Source organism: Myotis daubentonii, chromosome 3, assembly GCF_963259705.1.
Source record: "Myotis daubentonii chromosome 3, mMyoDau2.1, whole genome shotgun sequence".
Classification (NCBI taxonomy): Eukaryota; Metazoa; Chordata; class Mammalia; order Chiroptera; family Vespertilionidae; genus Myotis; species Myotis daubentonii.
Genome location: NC_081842.1, coordinates 212,685,061 through 212,711,661, shown reverse-complemented (window position 1 = coordinate 212,711,661; position 26,601 = coordinate 212,685,061). Strand labels below are relative to the sequence as shown.

General features: G+C 51.5%; 1 protein-coding gene across 1 annotated transcript; it reads left to right on the top strand.

The window, feature by feature from the left end:
* Nucleotides 1-1,212: 1,212 nt before the first annotated feature.
* LOC132229555 (arylacetamide deacetylase-like 3) lies at nt 1,213-16,795 on the top strand. The gene is made up of 4 exons (XM_059686137.1): nt 1,213-1,526; nt 8,147-8,363; nt 13,315-13,378; nt 15,625-16,795. The coding sequence occupies exons 1-4, from the start codon at nt 1,362-1,364 to the stop codon at nt 16,397-16,399; spliced, it is 1,221 nt and encodes a 406-aa protein (XP_059542120.1). The 5' UTR covers nt 1,213-1,361; the 3' UTR covers nt 16,400-16,795.
* Nucleotides 16,796-26,601: the final 9,806 nt, after the last annotated feature.

The following is a 26,601-nucleotide window of genomic DNA, read 5'->3' as shown; positions in this document are numbered from 1 at the left end:
AGGGCCCTTGGGGACCTGGGGTAACATGGAGGAGACAGGGGCTGCAGGATCTAAATCTAAATGAGTCGAAGATGGTTTCAAAAGCCATAAACTTCACACAGATTCCATCTGTGCTGTCTCCAGGCTTTTGCAATTCCACCTCCTCTCACTTCCACCAGCACCTACAAGAAACAAAACCAAACAGAGAGAGGACCCGAGTTTTCCATGTTGCCCTTTTCCCCAGGTCATGTGACACCATCCATCCATCCATTCAATGATGGTTTATTGAGCACCTATAGTGTGTGCTCGACACTGGGGATGCCGTAGTGAGCGAAACGGACATGGCGCCTTGCTGGAGCTGTCATTTCCTTGGGGAGACAGGAAATAAGCAGGGAAAACAAACACATACAATTCCAAATTCTAAAGTGATTGGAAGCCCAGCTGGCATGACTAGTGGTTGAGCCTCGATCTATGAACCAGGAGGTTGCGGTTCGATTCTCCAGTCGGGGCACATGCCCGGGTTGCGGGCTCAATCCCTAGTGGGGGGTGTGCAGGAGGCAGCCTATCAATGATTCTCTCTCATCATTGATGTTTCTCTCTCTCCCTTCCTCTCTGAAATCAATAACAATATTTTAAATACAAAGAACAGCGTCTATGTATTCATTCCTCCATTCAGTAGACATTTGCTGAGCACCTGCTAAGTACCAAACCTCTGGGGATAAAGCAAGGAACAGAACAAGAATTTCTGTCTCCCCAGAAGTTATGTGCTACAGACAATAAACAAGTGAAGCATGGTACTATGTCAGATGATAATAAAAGACATAATTATAAATTAAGCAGGGGTGTGTGTGTGTGGGGGGGCAGGGGGTGGGGGGGGTGAGGGTCGGGGGTTACAATTTGAAATAAGGTGGCCAGGGCGGCCTCCCTGGGAAGATGACATGAGAGCAGAGGCGGCAGTAGGAGAGGGTTGAATCAGCTGACGTCTGAGGGAAGAGTGTTGCACAGAGAACAGCGCAGAAGCCCTGAGGCCTCCTGGGCGGACGCGGGAGCAGCCAGTGAGGTCAAAGGGCAGAGATGTCCGTGCCAACTTCCTAGCGCAGGGCCCTTTCTGGCCGCAGTGCCAGGATGGAGGCTGGAACCCAGGAGCCGCGGTTTCCAGCCGGGCCAGGTTGCCTACACCACTTTCTCCTCTTTGTGGGCCTTGTGGAGCCAGGTCCTCATTCGAGTCTGTGACTCACCTGGCCTGGGCATCTGGGGCATGAGGAGGTGGGGAAGGCAGGTTGTGATATAAGTGTCGGCGGTCTGCTGGCTCCACACTGTGTCCGAGGCGGCGTGTGCTGAGCACGGCCGCTGGTGGCCTCCTCAGTGGTGGAAACAGCGGGATGGCGGTCCTCCTGGCCCTCCTCGGGGCCCCCTGCCTGCTCTTCCTGGGGGTTGGGCTGTGGGTGATCTGCAGCTGTCTCTTCACTGTGGACATCCCTGTGGGCATCGGCCACCCTGTGAAGCTGCGGGTACTGCACTGCGCGTTACAGCTGTTGGTGGCATGGGTGAGTTTTGTCCCCTTGTTGGGAAGGTTAAGGAGAGAGTTGGGAAAGCAGAGCAGAAGCTTCTAGTTGAATTAACACTAATATCCTGGTGGTAGAGGCTGACAGTGTATTCTCAAACCTGAATCGTTCCCATTAGGTAACCAGTGGCTCTCACCCTCTTCCCAGGGTTTCCCAAGCCAAATGGGCTGAGAGCCACAAAATTCAAAGAATGATTCCCATTCTCCAAGGAAGAAAAGGCCTGCTCCCCGTCCCTGGCCTGTCTCCTGTCTCACCGCATTCACAGCACTCACCACGCTGTGAGGCCATGAGGACAGGAATGTGTTGTTCTGAATTTTTGGGGGCCCCTTACTACCCACCTGCTAGCTAGAGCTGGCCAATGACAAAATAAAGAGGCACGCTAGCAAATTAGCAAGTTAGTACAGATGAACAAAACTACAGAAGGTGGCTTCATAGATACACTAGAGGCCTGGTGCATGACATTTGTGCACTCTGGCGGGGCGGGGGGGTGGGGGGGCGGTCCCTCAGCCTGGCCTGCGCCCTTTAGCAGTCCGGGAGCCCTCTGGGGATGGCTGACTGATGGTGTAGGCCTGTTCCCATAGTCAGACATCCTTAGTGCTGCCGCGGATGTGGGAGAGGCTCCTGTAACCACCACTGCGTTCCCCAGATGTCAGCCCAGCTTGTGGCTGAGCCAGCACTCTCCCTGTGGGAGCACACTGATCACCAGGGGGCAGCTCTTGCATTGAGCACCTGCCCTCTGGTGGTCAATGTGTGTCATAGCGACCAGTTGTTCAGTCGATTTGCATATTACCCTTTTATTATCTACACTAATAAAAGAGAAAAATGGTAATTGGTGTACAACGATACCCTTTTCATTGGCTAATCAGGGCTATATGCAAATTAACTGCCAACTATGATTGGCAGTTAACTGCCAACTATGATTGGCAGTTAACTGCCAACTAAGATTGGCAGTTAACTGCCAACAAGATGGCGGTTAATTTGCATACGTAGGCACAATGCAGGGAGGCGAAAGGGAAAGCAGGAAGAAGCCCCCTGCCACTGACAGTGACTGGAAACCCAGGGAGGAGCTAAGAGCTGGGGGGGCAGGGCAAAGTCGGCCCTGGGGCCGCCTTTGCCCTGCCCCCCAGCCATGATCGGAGAATCAGGCACCTTTGCCGCCCTGGCCAGTGATAGCAGGAAGTAGGGGTGGAGCCAGCGATGGGAGCTGGGCACGGTCGAAGCTGGCAGTCCCGGGAGCTAGGGGTCCCTTGTCTGGGCCTAAAGCGGAGCCCACGATCGCGGGGCCGCTGCAGCTGCGGGTCCCCGCTGCCCGGGCCGGACGCCTCAGCCAGAGGCATTAGGCCTGGGCAGGGGCGGAGCCTGCAACCGCGGGGAGCTGGGGGTCCCCTGCCCAGGCCTGACACCTCTGCCGGAGGCCTCAGGCCTGATCAAGGGGCCGATCTGGTGATTGGTGATCGGAGGGTGATGAGGGTCAACTCCTCTGGCCGAGGCATCAGGCCTGGGCGGGGGGCTGAGCCGGGGATTGGGGGGATATGATGGTCCCCTTGCCCAGGCCTGAAGCCTGGGTCAGAGGCGTCAGGCTTGGGCGGGGGGTGGAGCAAGCGATCAGAGGGAGATGGGGGTCCCCTGCCCAGGCATGATTCCTGGGCAAGAGGCCTCAGGCCTGGGCGGGGGCCAGAGCCAGTGATCGGGGGGAGATGAGAGTCCCCTGTCCAAGCCTGACACCTCTGGCCGAGGCATCAGACCTGGGCAAGGGGCAGAGCCAGCAATTGGAGGGGTCTGGGGGTCCCCTGCCCAGGCCTGATGCCTGGGCCAGAGGCATCAGGCATGGGCTGGGGGCAGAACCAGTGATGGGGGGAAATGAGGATCCCCTGCCCAGGCCTGACACCTCTGTCAGAGGTGTCAGACCTGGGCAAGGGGCCGATCCTGCGATTGGAGGGTGATGGGGGTCAACGCCTGAGGGCTCCCAGTATGTGAGAGGGGGCAGGCTGGGCTGAGGGACACTCCCCCCGACCCACACCCAGTGCACGAATTTCGTGCCCCGGGCCCCTAGTCCTATCTAATAAAAGAGAAACATGGTAATTAGCCGTACGTCCGCTACCCTTCCCATTGGCTAATCAGGGCGATATGCAAATTAATTGCCAGCCAAGATGGCGGCTGGCAGCCAGGCAGCTTGAAGCGAACATTAGGCTTGCTTGCTTCAGTGATGGAGGACTCCAACATTCCCCGCCTGCCGCTGCCAGCCTCTGAGCTTGCATTTTGAAACATTGTTACAAATATAGAAGCTAAACAAAACCCCAGAAACCTGCTTTCAGCCAGCTGGGATCTCAGAGCTGAAGTTGAAACAGTGTTTCTATTATAGAACCCAAACAAACCAGATACCTGCTTTCAGCAGCTGAGGCCTAAGAGCTGGAGTCAAGCCTCAGAGCTAAAGCTGGCCCAGAATTAAAAAAGAAAAAGAAAAAAAGGAGCGGTTGGGAGCTTCAGTCACCCGCCAGCCTGAAAACAGCCCTCAGCCCCTCACCCAGACTGGCCAGGTACCCCAGTGGGGACCCCCACCCTGCAGGGTGTGTGACCAGCTGCAAACAGCCATCCTCCCCTCATCCAGGCTGGCCAGGCACCCCAGTGGGGACCCCCACCCTGATCCAGGACACCCTTCAGGGCAAACCAGCCGACCCCCACCCGTGCACCAGGCCTCTATTCTATATAGTAAAAGGGTACTATGCCTCCCAGCACCAGGATCAGCAGAGCAGCGAGGCCTCCCGGCACCAGGATCAGTGTGACAGGGGGCAGTGCCCAAACCCCCTGATCTGCCCTGCTCTGTGTGTGACAGGGGGCAGGGCCACAACCTCCCTATCTGCCCTGTTCTGTTTGTGATAGGGGAAGGCACCCCAACCCCCTGATCAGCCCTGCTCTGTGCCTGATAGGGAGGAGGAGCTCCCCAACCCCCTGATTGCCCTGCGGCTCTGTGTGTGACAGGGTGCAGCACCCGAACCCCCTGATTGGCCCTGCTCTGTGGGTGATGGGGTAGAGCCATAACCTCCCCATCGGCCCTGCCCTGAGTGTGACAGGGTGCGGCGCCCCAACCCCCTGATCCGCCCTGCTTTGTGTGTGACAGGGGGCAGTGCCCCAACTCCCCTATCGGCCCTACTCTGTGACAGGGAGGAGCTCCTCAACCCCCTGATGGGCCCTGCTCTGTGTGTGACAGGGGGGAGCTCCCCAACCCCCTGATCTACCCTGCTCTATGCGTGACAGGGTACGGAGCCCCAACCCCCCTGATTGGCCCTGCTCTGTGCGTGACAGGGGGTGGCACTGCAACCTCCCCATTGACCCTGCCTTGAGTGTGACAGGGGGCGGTGCCCCAACCCTCCAATCGGCCCTACCCTGAGCGTGACTGAGGGTGGCATTACAACCTCCCGATCTGCCCTGCTCTGTGCATGACAGGGGGCGGCGCCCCAACTCCCCAATCAGCTCTGCTCTGAGCCCGACCAGGGGCTGCACCTAGGGATTGGGCTTGCCCTCTGCCACCCGGGAGCAGGCCTAAGCCAGCAGGTCGTTATCTCCCGAGGGGTCCCAGACTGCGAGAGGGCACAGGCCCGGCTGAGGGACCCTCTCCCCACCCCCACCCCCCCAGTGCACAAATTTTTGTGCACCGGGCCTCTAGTATAGGATATAATTTGCCTTGGAGAGATGGAAGACTGTTCTTTTTTCTTTTCTTTCTTTTTGGGAGAGGGAAGGGGAGGGAATAGAGAGATAGACACATCCATGAGAAAGAGGCATTGATCCGCTGCCTCCTGCACTCTCCCTACTGGGGTTCGAGCCTGCAGCCAGGGCACGTGCCCTGACCAGGAATCAAATTGGGGACCTCTTGGTTCAACCACTGAGCCACATTGGCTGGGCAAGATGGAAAACTGTTTATGTCATTAGATTCCGCTTGCTGTTCTTGGTGTGTGTAGTTCAATGAAATCCATGTAAGTAGGTCATGGCAAGAATCGTATTGAGGTTGGCAATAAGGGTTTGCCATGCTGTTCCGAGGGCTGGCAGAAGCAGCAGATAGAAAATCCATTTCTTAAGTCTCTTATGTAATGACCAGCGATTGCAAATGCCTGTTCTCATGGGAAACCCTTGATGGAGAAGAACCCAGGAACCACAGGTTTCTTTGCCCAGGGTCAGGTGATGAACCACTCCTATCCTCTTCCTGGCCTTGACCTTCATAGTCTGCAGTCCAGGTTCCCAAACACAGTGACTCCGTTTCCTCCTCTGCAGAACAGGGAAATAACAGTCCCGACTTCATAGCATGTTGTGGCGAGGCAGTGAGTTGAGTGTGCGTCTGAAGGCCCAGCACAGAGTGAGCTCTCCATAAATATTAGCCGTATTACTGTTTGTTGATTTGTTTTTTTCTATACAGATGTCTGTGTTGTACAGCTACTACCTGCCACCTGCCAGTTCTAGCTCTGAGGATCAGTGATGGCGAAAAAGTCCCAGCTAGAGTCTTCCTGCAGAGCAAGGAAGACTGGGGTATGGGAGGGGGCGGGGGGGGGGGGCAGGGAGAGACAGCAGCATACCAAAATAACTGATTTACAGAGTGGCAAGTGCTATGGGGAAGTAAGACAGGGCAGTGGGGTATGGCAGGGCTTGTTAATGGGGTTCCCAAAGCCCCCAAGGGTGACAGAAGGCGGGGCGTCTGTGAATTTGGATGGGATAAAAATCACCCCATTTTCATTAACTTCTAATGAAATATACGATTTCTTCCCATTCTAAACAAGGGTGGTAATCCACAGCTGTGACAGCAGAAGCTGTGACTAGTCACCAGAGGGATCACATATTTTCTGAACATATTACAGAGGTGGCAGATTCTGTGAAAACTCCCGTGTGTACCCCATTCCTTTGAGATGATGATAGTATGAGACCAGCCCCCGGATCTTGCTGTTTAGTGTGCTAGTAAGGAAGCCCACATAGTATGACATCACACATTCACTTCAATATTTTGATGATCATATCAAAACTAGTGACCCAGTGCATGGATTCGTGCACATTGAAAGGAAATTATTTAGAAGGTGGCTGGCAGGGTGGGACTGGGTGAGATGGGCCGGACACACCCTGGAGCCAACCTCCCATGGTCCCTTCCTGGCCAGCTGCACCTAGGATTGGTGCCGGGGTTCGAAGGGCATCTGCGGAGTGAGCGGGGTCCCTCTGGCAGGTGGGGTCCCTTGGTCTGGCCTGTGGGGATCAGGCCAAAACCAGCTCTCTGACATCCCCGGGGCAGGGGGGAGGTGGGTCTCGGAGCGTGATGGGGCACTGCAAAGTTGCTGTCGTACAGGGTGTGGAACGCAAACACAAGTGTGCAGTAAACCATATTCGGGCTGACGGTGCCCTAGCAACAACATACCCCATGGCCAAAGATGGAATCGTGTGGCCCCGTGAGGAATCGGGCTCCCTCCTCTCTGGTTTTGGGGTGTGTCACCTGAGAACCGCCACTGCCAAGTCACTGCAGCTCGGCAGCTCCTGCGCTGAGTGTCTGCCTCTTGGTGGTCAGTGCGTGTCATAGCAACTGGTCAGAGGGTTGGACGCTTAGCATATTAACCTTTTATATAAATAGATAAAACTGCCTTCCTTCGCAATCCCACCTTTATATTCAAAAACATTCTGCCACGAGGTCACAGGCTTCACTCTCAGCCCAGTGGCCTCAGCATGGAAAAGGTCGGGAACCCTGGGAAGACAGTGCCCAGGGGCAGACCCCACTTTGTTTTGATTTTTTTTATGATGCAAACTTTCAGACATACACCCATAGTAGAAAGAATTCCCATGTCCCCACCCCACAGCTTGAGTGACCCCTGGCCAATCTTGCTTCATGTGTGTCCCCAACTTGTCCCTCATTCCCATTTGCTTATGAAGCAAGTCCTGGATATTGTATTTTTTAAATTTTTTTTTTTATTGATTTCAGTGAGGAAGGGAGAGAGAGAGAGAGAGAGAGAGAGAGAGAGAGAGAGAGAAACATCAATGATGAGAGAATCATTGCTCGGCTGCCTCCTGCACACCCCACCACACTGGGGATCAAGCCTGCAACCCTGGCATGTGCCCTGACCAGGAATTGAACAGTGACCTTCAGGTTCATAGGTCGATGCTGAACCACTGAGCCATACTGGCTTGGCTGGATATCCTATTATTTTATCCAAAACTATTTCCATAGGTATCTCTAAAAGATAAGAACTCCACCCTCCCCTCTTAGAAAAAAAAAAAAAAACACCCCACAATGCAGTCATTATGTCTTAAAAATAGCAACAACAACTGGGAGGGCCAGGTTGGCTGGCAGGGGCATGGGTTCCTTGGGGGGGGCGGTGGTCCAAGGGGGCGTGTCCCTGGAAGGAATGTCAGGTCCAGGCCCAGCTGGAGCAGGCACCTGGTGGAGGTGGGGAGTTCCAGGTAGAGGAACTCAGAGGTGGCCAGAGCTTGGTCTGCAGGGCTGGGCTGTGCCTGGAACCTTCTGCTCGGGGGATGAGGGCCCGCCCCTTAGCAGACGGCATGTGTGGTCGAGGGGCGGCAGGACTCCCAGGGACACCCCGAAATCCTTCCCACTACATCTCCTCTTCTCTGGCCAACAGGGGATGATTCTTGAGAAACTGAGAATCTGTTCGATGCCCCAGTTTGTCCATTTCGTGCACGACCTGCTGCCGTTCATCAAGGATCCGGACGTGGTGGTCACCGACCTCCTCTTCGGGACCATCCCTGTGAAGCTGTACCGGCCCAGGAGGGCCTCCCGCAGCCTGCGGCCCGGCATCCTGCTGTTCCACGGCGGCGGGGCGATCGTGGGGAGCTTCAGTAAGAGTCCTCCCCTGAGACCCGGCCTGCGGTGTGACAGGCCGAGCAGCGTGGGGGCGCCCACCTCCCGGCATGAGGCTGCACTCCTGTCATCTTCTGGGGTCTGGACGCCCCTGTGATGACCTGGGAACCCCGGGGCAGCTAGTGGGTCCCAGTTTGTCCAGGCGGCAAAGGTACAGAATGTATTGATCTCTTTCTGGAAGGAAGAGAGCAATGGGTGCCTGTGCAGGTTCCTCCCCACTATGCGAAAGCAGGGCGTCCGGAGGCCAGCCTTCCTAAGCCGAAAGGATGTCAAGCAAAGAAGGAATTCTCTTAGGACACCGCTTGCTAGTGGTTGCACAAAATAAGCTGAGATAAAGCCCAGATGCTCAGTTCAGAGCTCTGAGCTGGAGGCTGAGATGAGGACTGTTCCCGTGGGAGGAGCTTGGCTGGGGCCACGCTCCCTGCTGGAGTGGGGGTGGGGATGGAGGTGGGGTGGAGGTCGGGGTAGGGGTTGGGGGGGCGGGGAGGTGGTGCTGCCTCCATAAGGGCTCTCTGCAAAACAGATGCTGTTACTTTTCACCTTTTTTTTTTCTTTGTAAAAGTGAAAATCCACTTGGGGACTTCCTCTGGTTAGCCAAAAACAGGTACTAGCTAATGTAGGTGTTTCGTAAAAGCAGAGTTTCGAAAAGCGGGGGGTGCGGTCTATCCACGTGAAATTCACATAACATAAAATCCGCCATCTGAAAGTGCACAATTCAGTGGCATTTAGTACATTCACACTGTTGTGTGGCCACCGCTTCTACTTAGTCGGAAATAAGGACTTCTAAAACATGAAATTGACTAAAACACGTCGTTTTGTTTCACATCAGGAGTTCCTTGAGACACATTCTGGGATAAACAGACGTGAAGACCAAAGATTCAAGGAAAATTAAATGAGAGAAAAAACTCACAATTGAGACAATTTTATTCTCTTAATCTCCCCCTTCCCCAACTGTAGGAATTGGGGGGTGTGGAGAGGGCGGGGAACAGTTTTATGGTGCTTTCTAGTCTGTGGAATGCCAGGATCTATTGCAGGAGTCTTTGAGAATAGAGGTTGGATGCAGCCATGGTGTGGGTATGTCTGCATACTGAAGGACAGGAACAGCAAGTATTTACTAATTTTTATCCTCACCTGAAGATATTTTTCATTGATTTGAGAGAGAGAGAGAGAGAGATGTGAGAAACATTGATCACTTTCCTCCCTACTCACCTCCACCGGAGATCAAACCCACAACCCTTCAGTGCACAGGATGACACTCCAACCAACTGAGCCACCGGCCAGGGCAACATTGAATTTATTAATTAACATTTACAATTATTAGTATTTACACGGCAGGCACGGCGGAAGCCCTTTGTGTGCATTATCTCATTGAAAACCCCCACGCCCTTTGATGATCACTATCCCCATTTTACAGATGAGAAAAACTCAAGCCTCAGAGAGAGAAGGAACATACCTCACACTGCTTCAACTCAAGTGCAAAGGAGGCAACACAGCCCTCGCTGGTTTGTCTCAGTGGTCAGAGCATCGGCCTGCAGCCTGAAGGGTCCCGGGTTTGATTCTGTCAAGGGCACATGCCTGGGTTGTGGGCATGTAGGAGGCAGCAGATCAATGATTCTCTGTCATCATTGATGTTTCTCTCTCTCTCCCTCTCCCTTCCTCTCTGAAATCAATTTAAAAAATATATCTCTATATAGAAAAGGCGAATATGCAAATTGTCCACTTGGGAGTTTCACCAGGAGAGCAGGAGTTGGATCGCTCACTATGATGTGTGCTGACCACCAGGGGGTGGCGCAGAGCATGGCGAGTGACCAGCGGGGGCAGCAGGGTGCTGAGGGAGTGAGGGAAGAAGGAGGCCAGGAAGCAGGGAGGCCAGGCCTAGGGCCCCTACCCTGCATGACATTCATGCACAGGTGGGTTCTAGCAGGCCCACCCTGATCGGCTGGCCAGGGGGAGGGATGAGGGTAGTCGGCCAGCCAGCCCTGTGCCCTGGTCAAACTCCTGGTTGAACTCCCGGTCGAGGGGACAATTTGCACATTGGTATTATATAGGACAGTGGTCGGCAAACTGCGGCTTGATAAACCATGGCACATGAACCACATGCGGCTCTTTGGCCCCTTGAGTGTGGCTCTTCCACAAAATACCGACTTCTGCGCATGGGCCATGAAGTTTCAATCACACTGTATGTGTGTGCCCGCACGTGGTATTTTGTGGAAAAGCCACACTCAAGGGGACAAAGAGCTGCATGTGGCTCATGAGCCACGGTTTGCTGACCACGGATGTAGGATATTATATATATACTAGGGGCCCGGTGCACGAAATTCGTGCACTGGGTGTGTGTGTGGGGGGGGAGTGTCCCTCAGCCCAGCCTGCCCCCTCTCACATACTGGGAGCCCTCAGGCGTTGACCCCCATCACCCTCCAATCGCAGGATCGGCCCCTTGCCCAGGCCTGACGCCTCTGGCCCAGGCATCAGGCCTGCGCAGGGGACCCTCATTTCCCCCCATCACTGGTTCTGCCCCCAGCCCAGGCCTGATGCCTCGGCCAGAGGCGTAGACCCCCATCACCCTCCAATCACCTGATCGGCCCCTTGCCCAGGCCTGACGCCTCTGCCAGAGGTGTCAGGCTTGGACAGGGGACCTCCATCTCCCCCTTATCACTGGCTCTGGCCCCCGCCCAGGCCTGAGGCCTCTGGCCCAGGAATCATGCCTGGGCAGGGGACCCCCATCTCCCTTTGATCGCTTGCTCCACCCCCCGCCCAAGCCTGATGCCTCTGACCCAGGCTTCAGGCCTGGGCAAGGGGACCATCATATCCCTCCAATCCCCGGCTCCGCCCCCCACCCAGGCCTGATGCCTCGGCCAGAGGAGTTGACCCTCATCACCCTCCGATCACCAATCACCGGATCGGCCCCTTGACCAGGCCTGAGGCCTCTGGCAGAGGTGTCAGGCCTGGGCAGGGGACCCCCAGCTCCCCGCGGTTGCAGGCTCCGCCCCTGCCCAGGCCTAACACCTCTGGCCTAGGCGTCCGGCCCGGGGAAGCGGGGACCCGCAGCTGCAGTGGCCCCGCGATCGTGGGCTCCGCTTTAGGCCCAGGCAAGGGACCCCTAGCTCCCAGGACTGCCAGCTTCGACCGTGCCCAGCTCCCATCGCTGGCTCCACCCCTACTTCCTGCTATCACTGGCCAGGGCAGCAAAGTCGCCTGATTCTCCTTGGCAGGGGGCTTCTTCCTGCTTTCCCTTTCGCCTCCCTGCATTGTGCCTACATATGCAAATTAACCGCCATCTTGTTGGCAGTTAACTGCTAATCTTAGTTGGCAGTTAATTTGCATATAGCCCTGATTAGCCAATGAAAAGGGTATCGTCGTACGCCAATTACCATTTTTCTCTTTTATTAGATAGGACTAGTGGCCCATTGCACGAATATTCGCGCAATAGGCCTTCCTTCCCCTGGCTGCTGGCACCGGTTTTCCTCTGGCACCTGGGACCCAGGCCTTGCATCTGAGCTCCCAGCCCCTCCTTTTTTTTTTTTTTCCAGTTCCTCAAGCAGAGGCCAGGGCTGGCTGGATGCCTGGGTCGCCCTTGGTGACCCAGGCCCCCAGCTACTCCTTGAGTGGAGCCCAGGCCCCCAGCCCCTCCTTGAGGGGAGTCCAGGGCTGGTGGGAAGCTTGGCTTCTTCTGTTTCCGGGAGCAACCCAAGCCTCCTACTCGCTCCAGCTCTGTGACCGCCACCATCTTCAGTTGTCTTCAATCTTCGCCCCGCGCCTGCATGCCGGGGTTCTTGTCCCAGCATCAAGAAGTGTTCAGGAATCTGGAAAAGGGGCTGTGCATAGATGGCATAGAAATCCAGAGACTAATCAAGAGTCCGGAGACGAGATATAATTTTGAAAGGCATTGGGGACCTTCAGCTAAAGGAACTTAAGACTCCCTCCTTGTCTAGGACCCTTGCTTTTATTAACACAATTTGTCCTAAGGCAAGGTAGAGATAATACACTTCAAAGGGTAAGTTTTCAAAGGGTACAGAAGCATTGTCAGTTTGGGGGAATTAGCCTACGGCTGTTCAGGTGTTTGGCCAGTAGGAGGCAATAACATGCAGATTAAGATGCCCTTTAACTGTCTGGCAGCCACAATCAGTTTCCTATTCAGGTTTGGGGAAATGCCTTTAGCCATTCCCAAAAGGTGACTACATGTGTGACTCAACCCTGTTGAGTCCCCAAGTCTCATCGACCTTTTGATGAAGCTCTTGAAATTATGACATGCTGGAATTGGTCCCCAGCACCTGCATATGCAAATTAACCACCATCTTTGTTGGGTTAATTTGCATAGTCCCTCTGATTGTCTGGTGGGTGTAGCAGAGTGGCGGAGTGACGGAGTGATGGTTAATTTGCATGTTTCTCTTTTATTATATAGGACTAGAGGCCCAGTGCATGAAATTCATGCGGGGGGGGGGGGATCCTCTCAGCCCGGCCTGCACCCTCTCCAATCTAGGACCCATTGGACATTCCTCTCGCTGGCTCCTAACTGCTCACCTGCCTGCCTGCTTGATCGCCCCTAACCACCTCTGCCTGCCAGCCTGATCGCCCCTAACTGCCTTCCCCTGCCTGCCTGATTGCCCCTAACCGCCTTTGCCTGAGCCCCGCCACCATGGCTTTGTCCGGAAGGAGGACCGGATGACCAGAAGATGTCTGGTTGACCCAGTCTAATTAGCATATTACCCTTTTATTAATATAGATATGAAAAGGAGGCAATGTAGAGATTCAAACTTGGGTCTGAATCCAGAGTTCACACACAGAACCACTGTACTGATGGCCTAACAGATTCTCAGATATTGTCAATGAACATTCACGTGGTGGTTGTCAGTGAGCAGGGGCTGCCGATGATGGCTAAAGGAAGCCACTAGCTTTCCTAGTGAATTAAGAAAGCCTCTTCTTTTCCAGAAATGTACCACACAATATGCTGTCGTTTGTGCAAGGAGAGTGACTCAGTGGTTTTAATAGTTGGGTGAGTAAAGGGGAGAGGGGGGAGGGCCAGAGAAACCACGCTGTGACCTGGAGTGAGGGGGCGGGAGGTAGGGACTCAGATAGCAGGGAGTTGAAGGACATCAGGAACACGGACATCAACAAGGAGGAGAGGAAGGAAGAGGGAGAGACGGAGAGGCAGAGAACAGGCCCTCCCTCCTGTGGGCAGCCCGTGGGTATGCCTCAGTGGGGTGTTCTGTGTGTGGCACCATTTGGAAGCTGGGTGGGGGGTGGGCTGCGTTAAGCAGGCCAGCTGCCGAACTTCGCAGTGCAACACTTTCGGGTGGAATGCTCTTGGTTGAGCAGAACAGCCCGGCACGTCTCTCCACTAAATGCCCACAGAGCTCTGCCCCATCACCAGGACAACCACAAGCACCATCACATCATTTCCAAGTGCTCTCCGAAGGGCAAGTCCACCCTGGCGAGATCCATCAAAGGAAGGGAGAAAAATTAAAAAGCCACTCTCTCTCCTAACTGATTTTGGAGAGTCACCCACCCAACCTGGAAAGGCGGTGAAGAGGGCTTGGTGGACATGGGGCAGGAGAGATCTGGGCAGACCCCCTCCCTGGGAAGCCCCCCTCCCTGGGCCTCCATGTCAGGCAAACTGGACATATATGAGGAGTGGTCACTGTCGTGCTGTGGCCTTGTCGTCCTGCCTAACACAGGGTCCCACTGGGGCTGGGAGGTGCCTCTGATGGCGCGTCTCCTGCAGTTTTGTTGAAATGCACGCCCCAGGAAGAAATACCGATTGCCAACATCTTGGTGGGGCTCCATTTCCCAGCTTGCCTGTGGCACAGCTAGCTGAGTAGAGTGAAAAAATAGATGTCAGTCCCGGCTGAGGGAGAGAGACCCGGATAGCACGTCACCTTACAGTTCTTGGCTCCAAAACTGTTTCTGCAGGGGGAATGGAAATCTGGATCCAACTGTTGGCCCTTACATGTCGTACTGCTCTGGTTGTGCTACCCAGTGGTCGGCAAACTGCGGCTTGCGAGCCGCATGCGGCTCTTTGGCCCCTTGAGTGTGGCTCTTCCACAAAATACCGACTTCTGCGCATGGGCCACGAAGTTTCAATCGCACTGTACATGGGCGCCCGCACGTGGTATTTTCCGGAAGAGCCACACTCAAGGGGCCAAAGAGCCACATGTGGCTCGCGAGCCGCAGTTTGCCGACCACTGTGCTACACCAAGAGATGGTCAGTAAAATGTACCAGCAAATACCTGCAAGGAGGTTATGTTGTGACTCCCAGGGAGACAGGGTTTAGGAGTGAAAGCATTGCCGTCCCAGGCAGCTCAGAAGAGGGGCATCAGAACGGACAGGGCTGGCAGAAGCTTTGTGGATCCCATAAAGCATTTCCTAAGTGAGAGGCCAGCATTTAGAAGAGTGAAATTTCTCTCCAAACTCAGATTTCTGGAATCTCTTGAAAAATGCCAGGCTGGCGAACCCGCATGACAGCTGCCCCTGCGTGAAGCCAGGGGCTGGAGTTGGGGTGGTTGATCTGAAGGAGGTGCATACTAGTATGCTATCTGCTGGCAATTGGTGGTATCTAAGTCAGTGGTTCTCAACCTTGGCTGCACATTAGAATCACCTGGAAATCTTTTTAAAATCCTGATTTCTGGGCCTCATCCTCCGGAAATTCTGTTTCTTTGTGCTAATGTTGTGGCCCCACCCCATAACAAAGAAACAGAATTTCCAGAAGATGAGGCCCAGAAATCAGGATTTTAAAAAGATTCCCAGGTGATTCTAATGTGCAGCCAAGGTTGAGAACCACTGATAAGTCTTCAAGAGGCGAGGCCCCAAAGACCTGTGAGCATGGCAGCCTTATTTACAATCTAAACCCAGGCCAGCTGCTCGTAAGAGGAATCCAAAAAACAGGGAACAGATGTGAGCCGGGGCAGCCCCAGCAGGTAGGTTCTGAGGGAGGGGGCTCCTGGTGGTGATAGCTAAGTTGTGGGCCAATTGGTGGATGGCAGGGCTCTTGAGGTCACAACGTGTCCCCTAACTTGACCTGGAGACAGTGGGACTAGCAGCTGCCTCTTACAGAGCCCATGTGCCGGGCACTGAGGACTTTCTGCCTCTGAGCTCATTTAAGCCCCAGACCTTAACTTTAACTGCTCAGATCTCAGAAGGAGGAGTTAATGGAAGAACCTGGAGCCCAAGATGCTAGGCACAGGTGTTTGGGGGCTCTACTGGGGCGATGAGTGTAAACCATGTTCCTTGATTCCCTTCTAGATACCGCCTGGCACCCCAGCACAGGTTCCCGACGCCAATAAGAGACTGCTTCGTGGCTGCCACCCACTTCCTGAAGTCCCTTGACATGTATGGGGTGGATCCAGCCCGGGTTGTGGTCTGTGGTGACAGCGCGGGAGGGGGAGTGGCCGCGGCAGCGTGTCAAAAATTTGTGGATCGTTCAGATCTGCCCAAGATCCGGGCCCAGCTTCTGATCTACCCCACTCTCCAAGTCCTGGATTACCAGCTGCCTTCCTTCCAGCAGAACAAGAATGTCCCACTGATCACTCTGGACTTTGCCTTCCTCTGTATGTCTTATTACCTGGACGTGAGCCCCCAGTGGAAAAACGCTATCCTGAAAGGCGCCCATATGCCTTCCCAAGTCTGGGAAAAGTACAGGAAGTGGTTGGACCCCGGAAACATCCCGGAGAGGTTTAAGAAGAGAGGCTACCGCCAGGTGGCCCGTGCGCCCCTGAATGAGGCTGCCTACCTGGAGACAGACCTCCTCCTGGATTTGCTGAACTCGCCCATGCTTGCAGAAGACGAAGTAGTGGCTCGGTTCCCGGAAGCCTGCATCGTGAGCTGTGAGTATGACCTTCTCCGGGACAATTCACTGCTGTACAAGAAGAGACTGGAGGACCTGGGCGTCCCAGTGACTTGGCACCACATGGAGGATGGTTTCCACGGGGTGCTGAACACCTTCGGCATGGGCTGCTTTCAAGTCCCCTGCGCCACGAGGATTCTGAGGGTCATGGTCCAGTTTATAAAGGGGCTGTGAGCATCTTTCCCTCCCCCGGGAGCTGTGAGTGTAGGTCCCGCCATCATCCAGTGCCTTATGGATCTCTCTGTTGCTGACGGAGGTGGTGCTGAGTGGGGCTAGGGGGGAATATTGAGATTGCTGTCTTCTTCTTTAAACAAACAAACAAACAAACAAAAAACAAAAAACAACAAAAAACACAGCCCAGCCCATTGAGCTTTGATCAATGAACCAGAAGGTCATGGTTTGATTCCCGGTCAAGGCATATGCCCAGGTTGTGGGCTAAATCCCCAGTGTGGGGCGTGCAGGAGGCAAGCTGATCAATGATGCTCTCTCATCACTGATGTTTCTATCTCTCTCTCCCTCTCCCTCCTTCTCTCTGAAATCAATAAAAATATTTAAAAACAAATATATATATTTTTAATCACACAAAGTATATTTTTGTCTTATTTTATTTTATTTTTTTTGTTAATCTTCACCCAAGGATATATTCCCCTCCCCCCCCCCATCATTGATTTTTAGAGAGAGTGGAAGGGGGGGTGGAGAAACAGAAACATCAATGTGAGAGAGACACATCAATTGGTTACCTCCCACACATGCTCTGACCAGGCTGGGGATCGAGCCTGCAACCAAGGTACGTGCCCTTGACTAGAATCGAACCTGAGACCCTTCAGTCCGCAGGCTGACGCTCTAACCACTGAGTAAAACTGGCTAGGGCACCATCTTCTTCTTGCTCCAGGTTCTAGAATCAGAGAATGCATGTTTCTGATGTCTGAAGGGAGAGCAGTAGATGTGACAGGTTTGGGGGGAGGGTGGGGGTCTTTGTCTGTGTGCACCGTTGGGAAAAATGGTCAGCAGTGGCCTTTTGCGAGAGTGAATGAGCATGTAAGGCAGAGGTTCTCAACCTGTGGGTCGTGACCCCTTTGGCGGTCGAACGACCCTTTCACAGGGGTCGCCTAAGACCATCCTGCATATCAGATATTTACATGACGATTCATAACAGTAGCAACATGACAGTTATGAAGTAGCAACGAAAATAATTTGATGGTTGGGTCACCACATGAGGAACTGTATTGAAAGGGCCAGAAGGTTGAGAACCACTGATGTAAGGGTTGCCCACAGCCTCCCTGAGGCGGGGTTCAGACTGCCCAGGCTGATCCAGACTGTGGGTAACAGGAGTGACCACTTGGCTGGCCGTGGAAACACCCAGGGCATCATGTGCGATCTCATGGGCTTTTTCCAATCTGGCTGAGAGGGTGGGGCTCGGATGTTCTAGACCTGCAGGTGGAGGAAGAGAAACTGGTTCCACTCTCCTCCTCTGGGCACATTTTTCTTGCTGTTCCCCTGTCTCTGAGTTCAGAGCCTCAATTGCCTGGGCTGGAAGAGTTAGGGCGGAGTGGGTAGGTTTTTCATGGTGGTTGGCAACTAGCGACAGATGACAGCTCAGAGCCACTGATTAGGGGAGCTCTGGAGCTCTTGGCGTCAAAGTGTCAGAAGAGAGCATTTGGGCCCTAGCTGGTTTGGCTCAGTGGATAGAGCATCTGCCTGTGGACTGAAGAAGGGTCCTGGGTTTGATTCCAATCAAGGGCACATGCCCGGGTTGCCTGGCTCAATTCCTAGTGCGGGGTGTGCAGGAGGCAGCTGATCAATGACTCCTTCTCATCATGGATGTTTCTATCTCTTTCTCCTCCCTTTCTCTCTGAAATCAATAAAAATATATTTTTTAAAAAAGAAAACAAAACAAAAAAGAGAAGAGAGCAGTTGACAAGGTCTGGGTCCTGAGTCAGAGACCCATGAAGACCGAGTCTGACCAAACTCAATCTTACCTACAGTGAGAAATTGAGGAAGGGCCAAAGGTACTGAAAATGTGTAGCGAGGACTATTTCTGTTGTAAGACACAGAACCAACTCAAACTGACCTAAATCAGAGACAGTGTATTGGCCCCAGGGATAAATTAGGATTGGTTTGATGCAGGAACTCAAACAATGCCACCAGCGACCTTTTCTTCTTTCCTCTAGTCAATGACTTTCTCTGTTTATTTTACCTTCACTTCTCATGGTGGCCTCGAGCAGCTCCATACTTACATTCTCCCAGGGTCATTATATAGGATTTGCCTCATTCTCAGCCGTCCCAGCAGAGATCTGGATGGCTGGGTGGGCTTTCGGCATGGTGTGTCCAGTGGCCACAACCAAGGGAATGGAATGTTCTGACTCACCAGACACAAGTCCCATGCCATCCTTGGAGAGGAGGGTGGAGTCAACTCCACCTGGTGCTTGAACTGAGCACAGCGGAGGGAGGGACTGCTTCCCTCACATCAACACTTACTCTACTGGGTGGATGTCAACACTCAGCCTACTGCAGAAGCTAAATTGAATCCTGAGTCAAGGTACATGGAAGTGGCAAGAGAGGGCAAGGACCACGGGCAAGTTGACCACCTGCCCCTTAGGAATAGAAATTCCTTTAAATGGATGACTCATAACCGGCCATTGTGACCCAGTGGTTGAGCATCAGCCTATGAACCAGGAGGTCATGGTTCGATTCCCTGTCAGGGCACATGCCTGGGTTGTGGGCTTGATCCCTAGTGGGGTGAGGGGGCCGTGCAGGAGGCAGCTGATCAATGCTTTTCCTCGCGTCATTGATGTTTCTATCTCTCCCTCTCCCTTCCTCTCTGAAATCAATAAAAAAAAATTTCTTAAAAAATGGCCTGGCTGCCATGGCTCAGTGTTTGAGTGTGGATTTATGAACCAAGAGGTCACGGTTCGATTCCTGGTCAGGGCACATGCCTAGATTGCAGGCTCAATCCGCACATAGGAGCATGCTGGAGGCAGCCCATCAGTGATTCTCTCCATTGATGTTTCTATTTCTCTCTCCTACTCCTTTCCTCTCTGAAATCAATAAAAAATATATTTTAAAATATTAATAAAAAAGGATGACCCAGGCTCCCATGCTGACCCTACCTGATCTTCAGGAGACTCTATTCCTGGTTGGCCAGTGGTTTTTACAGACCAAGACCCAAGTTTACAAAACCCCCAGGCATTCCTATAACCGGCTTTCAGTTGAATGTTGGTGCCAAAACAAGTGACAGAGAAGAAGCCGTTGAATGGCTTCTCGATCTATTCACAGCAGGCAGACCCGCAGGTGGCTTTGTTGGAGAACTAGAAACCCCTCATTGAAAGAACATTGTTTGGTGGCCATTCAGCTGTTGGGGAGCATTGGAATCTGAGAAGCATGGTCCTTTTTGAGAAGACTTCTGAGTTGAGTCTGGTTGGCTTCCCTCCTGGAGTGTGGTCTTTGTTATTTCACTGTTGCCTCTGGAGGCAGGTGGAGAGACATGAGCTGACCTTCTGGAGGGTTGAGTGGTTGGCTCTTCCCCTGCGGGATGCCGAGGAGGGGGATGAGCCACTGGAGGATTGTTCCCAGTGGGGGTGAGTGGGCTATACTTTAGGGACTGGAAGCACTATTAGATGGACCTCCACCCCAACCACCTGATAAGTGCTTGCAGCCCTGCTCTTGTTTCCTGCTCGCTTATGACCTGGGGTGGAGGACTGCCCCTCCCCTGGCTCATTGTACTCCTACCCCCTGTTTCGGGGATCTGCAAATAATAAGTCTTGTGACTTTGCCTCCTTTTTTTTTAATTTTTTAAATATTTGACTGATTTTTTACAGAGAGGAAGGGATAGGGATAGAGAGTTAGAAACATTGATGAGAAAGAAACATCGATCAGCTGCCTCCTACACACCTCCTACTGGGGATGTGCCCGCAACCAAGGTACATGCCCTTGACCGGAATCGAACCTGGGACCTTTCAGTCCACAGGCCGATGCTCTATCCACTGAGCCAAACCGGTCAGTATTGAAACTGGTTAGGTTTCAATACTCACCTCCTTTGCGTGAGTATTGAAACTGCACCTTCAGTCAAAATGACCCTGAGATTTGCACTTCCTCAAAGTGGATACTTGGATGCCGAGGGAGCTACCTGCAACCCTATATAGGGGGGCTGGTGCCTCCTCATTCTGCAGGTCATAATCTGAATGAATTCCACAAAGTGGGTATTCTGAAGCCCATTATGCAGATGAGGAAATTGAGGCCCAGACACATTAATAACAACACTTATTTCCTGTTTCTTTCTGGTCAGGCTCAAGGCGAGCTGATTAACTAGTTTGTCCAAGGCCATGTGATTGGTCAGGTGCTGTGCATTGCAACCCCAATCTGTCTAACAGTAACCCATATCTGCCGTGCCCTATGGCCCATTAACCCTCCATGGCCCATTAGATCTTTCCTTTCCCATCATTCAGAATGATGACCGTAGTCTTACTTGAGTAGTTTCCCATCCAAGTAGGTGTTTGCTGCTGAGTCAGGCCAATACAGTCCAGTGTTTTGCCATCTGGTTTCTTTTGTTAACTGACTGTAGCTTTCTCTAAGTGTGAAGGACTTTGGAATTGCTACCTGTAAGTGCCCAGCTAACACAGCTCAGGGGAGATGGACACCCACACACCTTTAAACCCAGACACCCTGGGAATGTTTTCTCAGTAAATTCCCAGGACTTCCCTGGAGAGATGTGCCAGGTAGCCCAGGGCACATGCCATCTGCTAAAGGACAATGAGTTGCATCCAAATAGCTGTCTTTGGTCGGGAGCAGGCAATTTCAGACAAGGTCTGAGGGCAAAGTTGAAAAATTGGCAAAATTAGTCTCTTTCCCCCAGTGTCCTCCTGAGGTGCTCCTCACTCCCCCCTAGGACCTCTCTGCCTTTCTGATCCCAAACCTTGTCTTCCTCTCCCCCCCCCCCATCCCCCCTGCACTCTGTTTCAGAATGACTGCTTGGTCTCTCTTCTTGTTCCTGAGCTAGTAGTATAGGCTAGTAGAGGTTAGGATCTGCTGCAGTGACAAATGGCCCCACCATCTTTAGTGGCTTATGACAGCCAAAGACTATTTCTTTCTCATGTTACTCATTACTCAGCCCTCACCGGTTGACGGCAGCTCTATTCCACATGTGTCTGTCTGTTCTGAGATCCAGGTTGATGGAACAGCCTCTATTTGAAACATCTCTGGTCTCATGGCAGAGGGAAAAAGAACCTGGTGGCTCCAAAAGCTTCTGCTCAGAAGTAAGGCTCATGGTTCCTGCTCACCTTTCATTGGCCAGAGCAAGTCACATGGCCAAGCCTGACATTGACAGGACAGAGGGCAGTAGATATTTTTGGACAACATGACAACTGCCACACTTTGCATCATATTTCCACTTCCATTCTACCTTTTAAAAAGTTAATTTTAAGTTACCTAAGGCATACATAAATATCTATACTAATAACAGAGGAATATGTAAATTGGCCAGGATGCCATCCCATAATGACCAATCAGAATGGGGGTGGGGCTGTGGTGGAGAGCTCTCAGCATGCCTGCGCTGGCGTCTGAAGGGCACAGAGAGGAAGGGAGAGCAGATGGCAGTTAGGGGATCAGGACAGGAGGGGAGCGCAGATAGGCAGTTAGGGGGATTGCTGGGGTCCAACCCCAGCAGGTCCAGGGGTTCCCAAAGGCGTAGACGGAGTCGGCGAAGAAGGAATGACACGGAGACAGCGTTCAGTTGATCAGCAGCCTAGCCAGGATCTCCAGCCAAGTTCTGGTCTCGATCCCAGAGAGGTTCTGCTGTTTATTGTCTTGTTACATCCGTATTTATCCCAGTTGATTTTAATCCTGTCAATTTCTATTACAAAGGTTAGGGCATTTCTTATCTCCATTCCAGGGAGTAAAGATTATGTAGCTTAAGCATGATTGTTTGTAGTGATTAACTACCCGCCTGGCACTTAGTTAAGGAGTTTCATCCCCTCCCTAACTTCAGGGAAAAATCCCTACCTGGGGAAACAACCTTTCTCGGAGAGGTGACCTTGGTTAAAACACACAGTGCTAAGGGGAGCAAACATATTAAGAACAGTATGCTATATACGCCAGGTCCCTTGAAACATATGCTGTGCAGATGTTTCTATCCTGCAGCGACTGTGTCAAGCAGCAAGGATGGACCGGCTTCCGGCAAGGGATCAGGCTGGCAGAGGAGAGCAGTTAGGCAGCTAGGGCAATCAGGCCAGGAGGGGAGAGCAGTTAGGGGGATCAGGCTGGCAAGGGAGAGCAGTTAGGGCCATCAGGCCGGCAGGGGAGCAGTTAGGGGCATCAGGCAGGCAGGCAGGTGAGTGGTTAGGAGCCAGTGGTTCTGGATTGTGAGAGGGATCCTGGATTGGAGAGGGTGCAGGCCAGGCTGAGGGATCACCCCCGCTGCCAATGCATGAATTTTGTGCACCAGACCTCTGGTTTTTAAATAAAGCCTTCACATACTAGAAATAAGGCAAAGTCCTTTCTGATGACTCTCCTGCAACTCTATTACCATGTATCTGTTTCTTTTGGGGGGAGGGGATACTAGGATCTTCCAATATTTCAAAGCCTGTTTCGATGCTTGTATATGCTTAGGTATATATGTACCCAAAGAAAATATATAGAGTATTATTTTGTGGGATGACTACCTTACATTGGTACATAAAATAATAATAATTCTATACAAGTAGTGCCACTGGGGTTCCCCCCTCAATATATCTTAGAAATTTAGCCTAGTAAACAGTAGAGATCTATCTGCCTCTTTCTTTTAAGCTGCTGCATAATATTCCATGGTCTGGCCGCATTACAGTTCCTAGACATTCCCATCTGGAGGACACATTTTGGATTCTTTCCAGTTTTTTATAGACAAACAAGTCTGTAGTGAACATTTCTGCACCCCCCTCTGCACGTGTGATTCTCTGTAATAGATCCAAGAAGGATTGGTGGCCGGGCACATTATATATATATTTAGTTTATGGGCACATTTTGAAAGTTGATGAACTCTCCCAAAATGTCTATCCCATTCCCTTTTATTCAGCAGATCTCAGCTGAGAGGGAAGTAGTTGGATCATAATCACCAATCCCAAAAGCAGAAAGAAAATGGATTAGCTTGACAAATGACAGGGTGGGACCGAGTTGACATGGCATGTCTGTATTTTAGAAGGGAAGTTCCGTAGCTCAAATGAAACTCTGCAAGAATCAGTGAAGGAGTCAGATCAGGCTGCAGTCTTACTGGGTTGTTGCCTCTAACATCCTTGCCTCTATCTAACAAAAGTGGCTCCTCCTTCCCCAAGGTGGCCAGGGCCTGCTCTGCTCCCTGGCCAGCCCATCACTATCCTAACATTGCCGCTGGGTGTCTTGCAAATTGTAGGACAAGGTTGAAGATGATAAGGAAGTGCCTGGGGTTCAGTTTCAAAGCAATATTTAATCATAGGCAAAACCCTTCAAGGGCCCATCTCCATCGCTATGAAACAATTTCACGGAAGGACAGATGAATTTTAAGTTGAGAAGACACATTCTGGGTTTGCTGCTGTGTCACAAGACTCCCCCCAGGAGGCAGAGGGATGAAGGACTTGTGGTCTAGAGCCAAGTAGGGGCCCAAAGTTTACTTCATCTCCAGACCCTCAGTTTTCTTTCCTCGGAATGGGGATAATCTTATCAAGTGCATGGGGGGTGTTTTATTAAATCTTGAGCCTTGAGTATCTGGTGAGGATAACAAATTGCTTTTGTGTCCAGGAACCCTCTATTCAAAAAGAATCTAGAATTACCCCCTTTTGGGATATTGCTGCCCCAATGTCCCAAATATACTCCTCTAATATAGAGGAAGGAATGGATTTTGTTACTAAAATAAACTTGGTTCAGGCACGTGGGGAAGAGAGGATGGAACATTTATTGACCCCATAGATGTGGCAGGCATTTTGCAAATGCTTGATCGGCCACTGAATTCTCAGAATCTGACGAAGTACGTACGAGGTGTTCACTCCCAATTTATAGATTAGGAAACCACAGTTGACTTGGCCAAGGGCCTGGGTGAGAGGTACAACTGGAAGTTGAAGCCAAGTGTGTCTGAGTTCCAAGTGCGCCGCCCACCACCATTGGGTTCCTTGTGCAACAACCCCGAGCTGACTGGCCATCTCCAAGAAGTGTTTCCAGGCCACAGGAGACCAGAGAGAAGCAGTCGATGCTTCATTCACCCCCCAGGTCTCATTGTAGGCACTACCTGCTCTGAGAGCCTCCCTCCCCCAGAGGGTGAGATCCCACTGTGAGTCTTCAGGGCACCCTGTAGCGCCTCGAGCTCAGCACGGAGCACACGGAGTTGTGAGCATGCCATGACCGACGTGCCTGCCCCTAGGCTGGCTTAAAGTGATCCTGTTTCTAATGTCCGTGGGTGACCGAAAAAACAAATGGCAGTCATCTCTGGAGAAAGATAATATCATCCTAGGCCTCCCATTATTTTTGCAAATAATTTTTCAGATACCGGGCATGTGAGAAGTGTTAGCAGTCAAAACTCACAGAAACAACAGTTAAAAAAAAAGAAAGGGGGGAAAAAAAAGAACCACAGACTGTAAAATAGCTGTGTTCACTATGTCCAAGGAGATAGAATCTATAGACTATATTTGTAAATATAATCTATTAACCTGCAGATTTATAATTCCATACATTTGAATATCTGGAAGGCAAAATGTGATAGGTAATCTGAAAATTCAGAAGGCTAAAAAAAAAAAAAATTGAAACTATGAAAAGTAACATTATATATGTGTGTATATATCATATATACAAATCACACAGACATTTTAGAATTGAAAAATGCAACAAATCAAATGAAACATTCAAGGATGGGTTTAGTCACCTTAGACACACTTGAGAGAGGACAGGTAACTGGAATAAATGTCGGGAGGGATGTTTCAGAATCAAGCAGAGGGACAAAAGAATAGAAAATGCAGAAGAGGTGGGCAGGAGTCACGAGGATTCAGTGAGAAGCCACAGAAAGATGTAACTGCTGTCCCAGAAAGAAAGGAGGAAGGAGGAAGAAGCAATACTTGAAATATAGTGATGGAAGATTTCCTGGAGATCCCCAAACCTCCTTCAGGGAAACTGCAAGGTCAAAGCCGCTTTCTTTTCTTTTTAAAAAAATATTTTATTGATTTTTTATAGAGAGGAAGGGAGAGGGAGAGAGAGTTAGACACATCGATGAGAGAGAAACATTGATCAGCTGCCTCCTGCACACTTCCTACTGAGGATGTGCCTGCAACCAAGGTACATGCCTTGACCAGAATCGAACCTGGGACCCTTGAATCCGCAGACTGATGCTCTATCCACTGAGCCAAACCGGTTAGGGCAAAACCTAATAATACTAAGCTCTCACTGAATCCTCGTGACTCCTGCCCACCTCTTCTGCATTTTCTTTTTTTTTTTTAATATATTTTATTGATTTTTTACAGAGAGGAAGGGAGAGAGATAGAGAGTTGGAAACATCGATGAGAGAGAAACATCGATCAGTTGCCTCCTGCACATCTCCTACTGGGGATGTGCCCGCAACTCAGGTACATGCCCTTGACCGGAATCGAACCCGGGACCTTTCAGTCCGCAGGCCGACGCTCTATCCACTGAGCCAAACCGGTTTCGGCCTCTTCTGCATTTTCTTAATAATAATAAGCTTTCTTAATAATACTAAGATATTCTTAATTTGTTTGTTTATTTTTTATTACTCAAGGGACGTACCAATTTAATTTAAGGGATTATAAATAAATATTAATATTTATGTAGTATTGTATTTCCAATGATGATATAATGGAATAGCCATTGACATTTTTCCATTTTTAAAAAAATTAAATTTATTGGGGTGACATCTATATAGATAAAAACCTAAGTGACCGTTACAACCAGTTGACTGAATGACTGGTCGACCGGTCACTATGATGCACATTGACCACCAGAGGGCAGATGCTCAATGCAGGAGCTGCCCCTTGGTGGTCAGTGCACTCCCACAGCCAACCTCCCGCGGTCCTCCCCATCCCCCGCCCCCCACTCTGCCGGCACCAATCGACCCCAATCGCCAGCCAGGCCAGGGGGCCCCATCCGTGCACGAATTTGTGCACTGGGTCTATAGTTTGTTAATAAGATTATATATACCTCAAGTGTACAATTCTATGCTACATCATCTGTATATTGTATTGTGTGTCTACCATCCATACTAAGATCTTATTTGTCCTTTTTATTTAAAAAAATAGATTGTTATTGATATCAGAGAGGAAGAGAGAGGGAGAGAGACATAGAAACATCACTGATGAGAGAGAATCAAGGATCGGCTGCCTCTTGCACACCCCCTACTGGGGATCAAGCCCACCACCCGGACTTGCGCCCTGATC

Excerpts from the sequence above, each read along its gene's own strand:
- LOC132229555 (XM_059686137.1), top strand. The coding sequence starts at position 1,362 with ATGGCGGTCCTCCTGGCCCTCCTCGGGGCCCCCTGCCTGCTCTTCCTG. Across the intron at positions 1,527-8,146 it reads TACAGCTGTTGGTGGCATGG|GGGATGATTCTTGAGAAACT; the intron begins GTGAGTTTTGTC and ends TCTGGCCAACAG. Across the intron at positions 13,379-15,624 it reads TCAGTGGTTTTAATAGTTGG|ATACCGCCTGGCACCCCAGC; the intron begins GTGAGTAAAGGG and ends ATTCCCTTCTAG.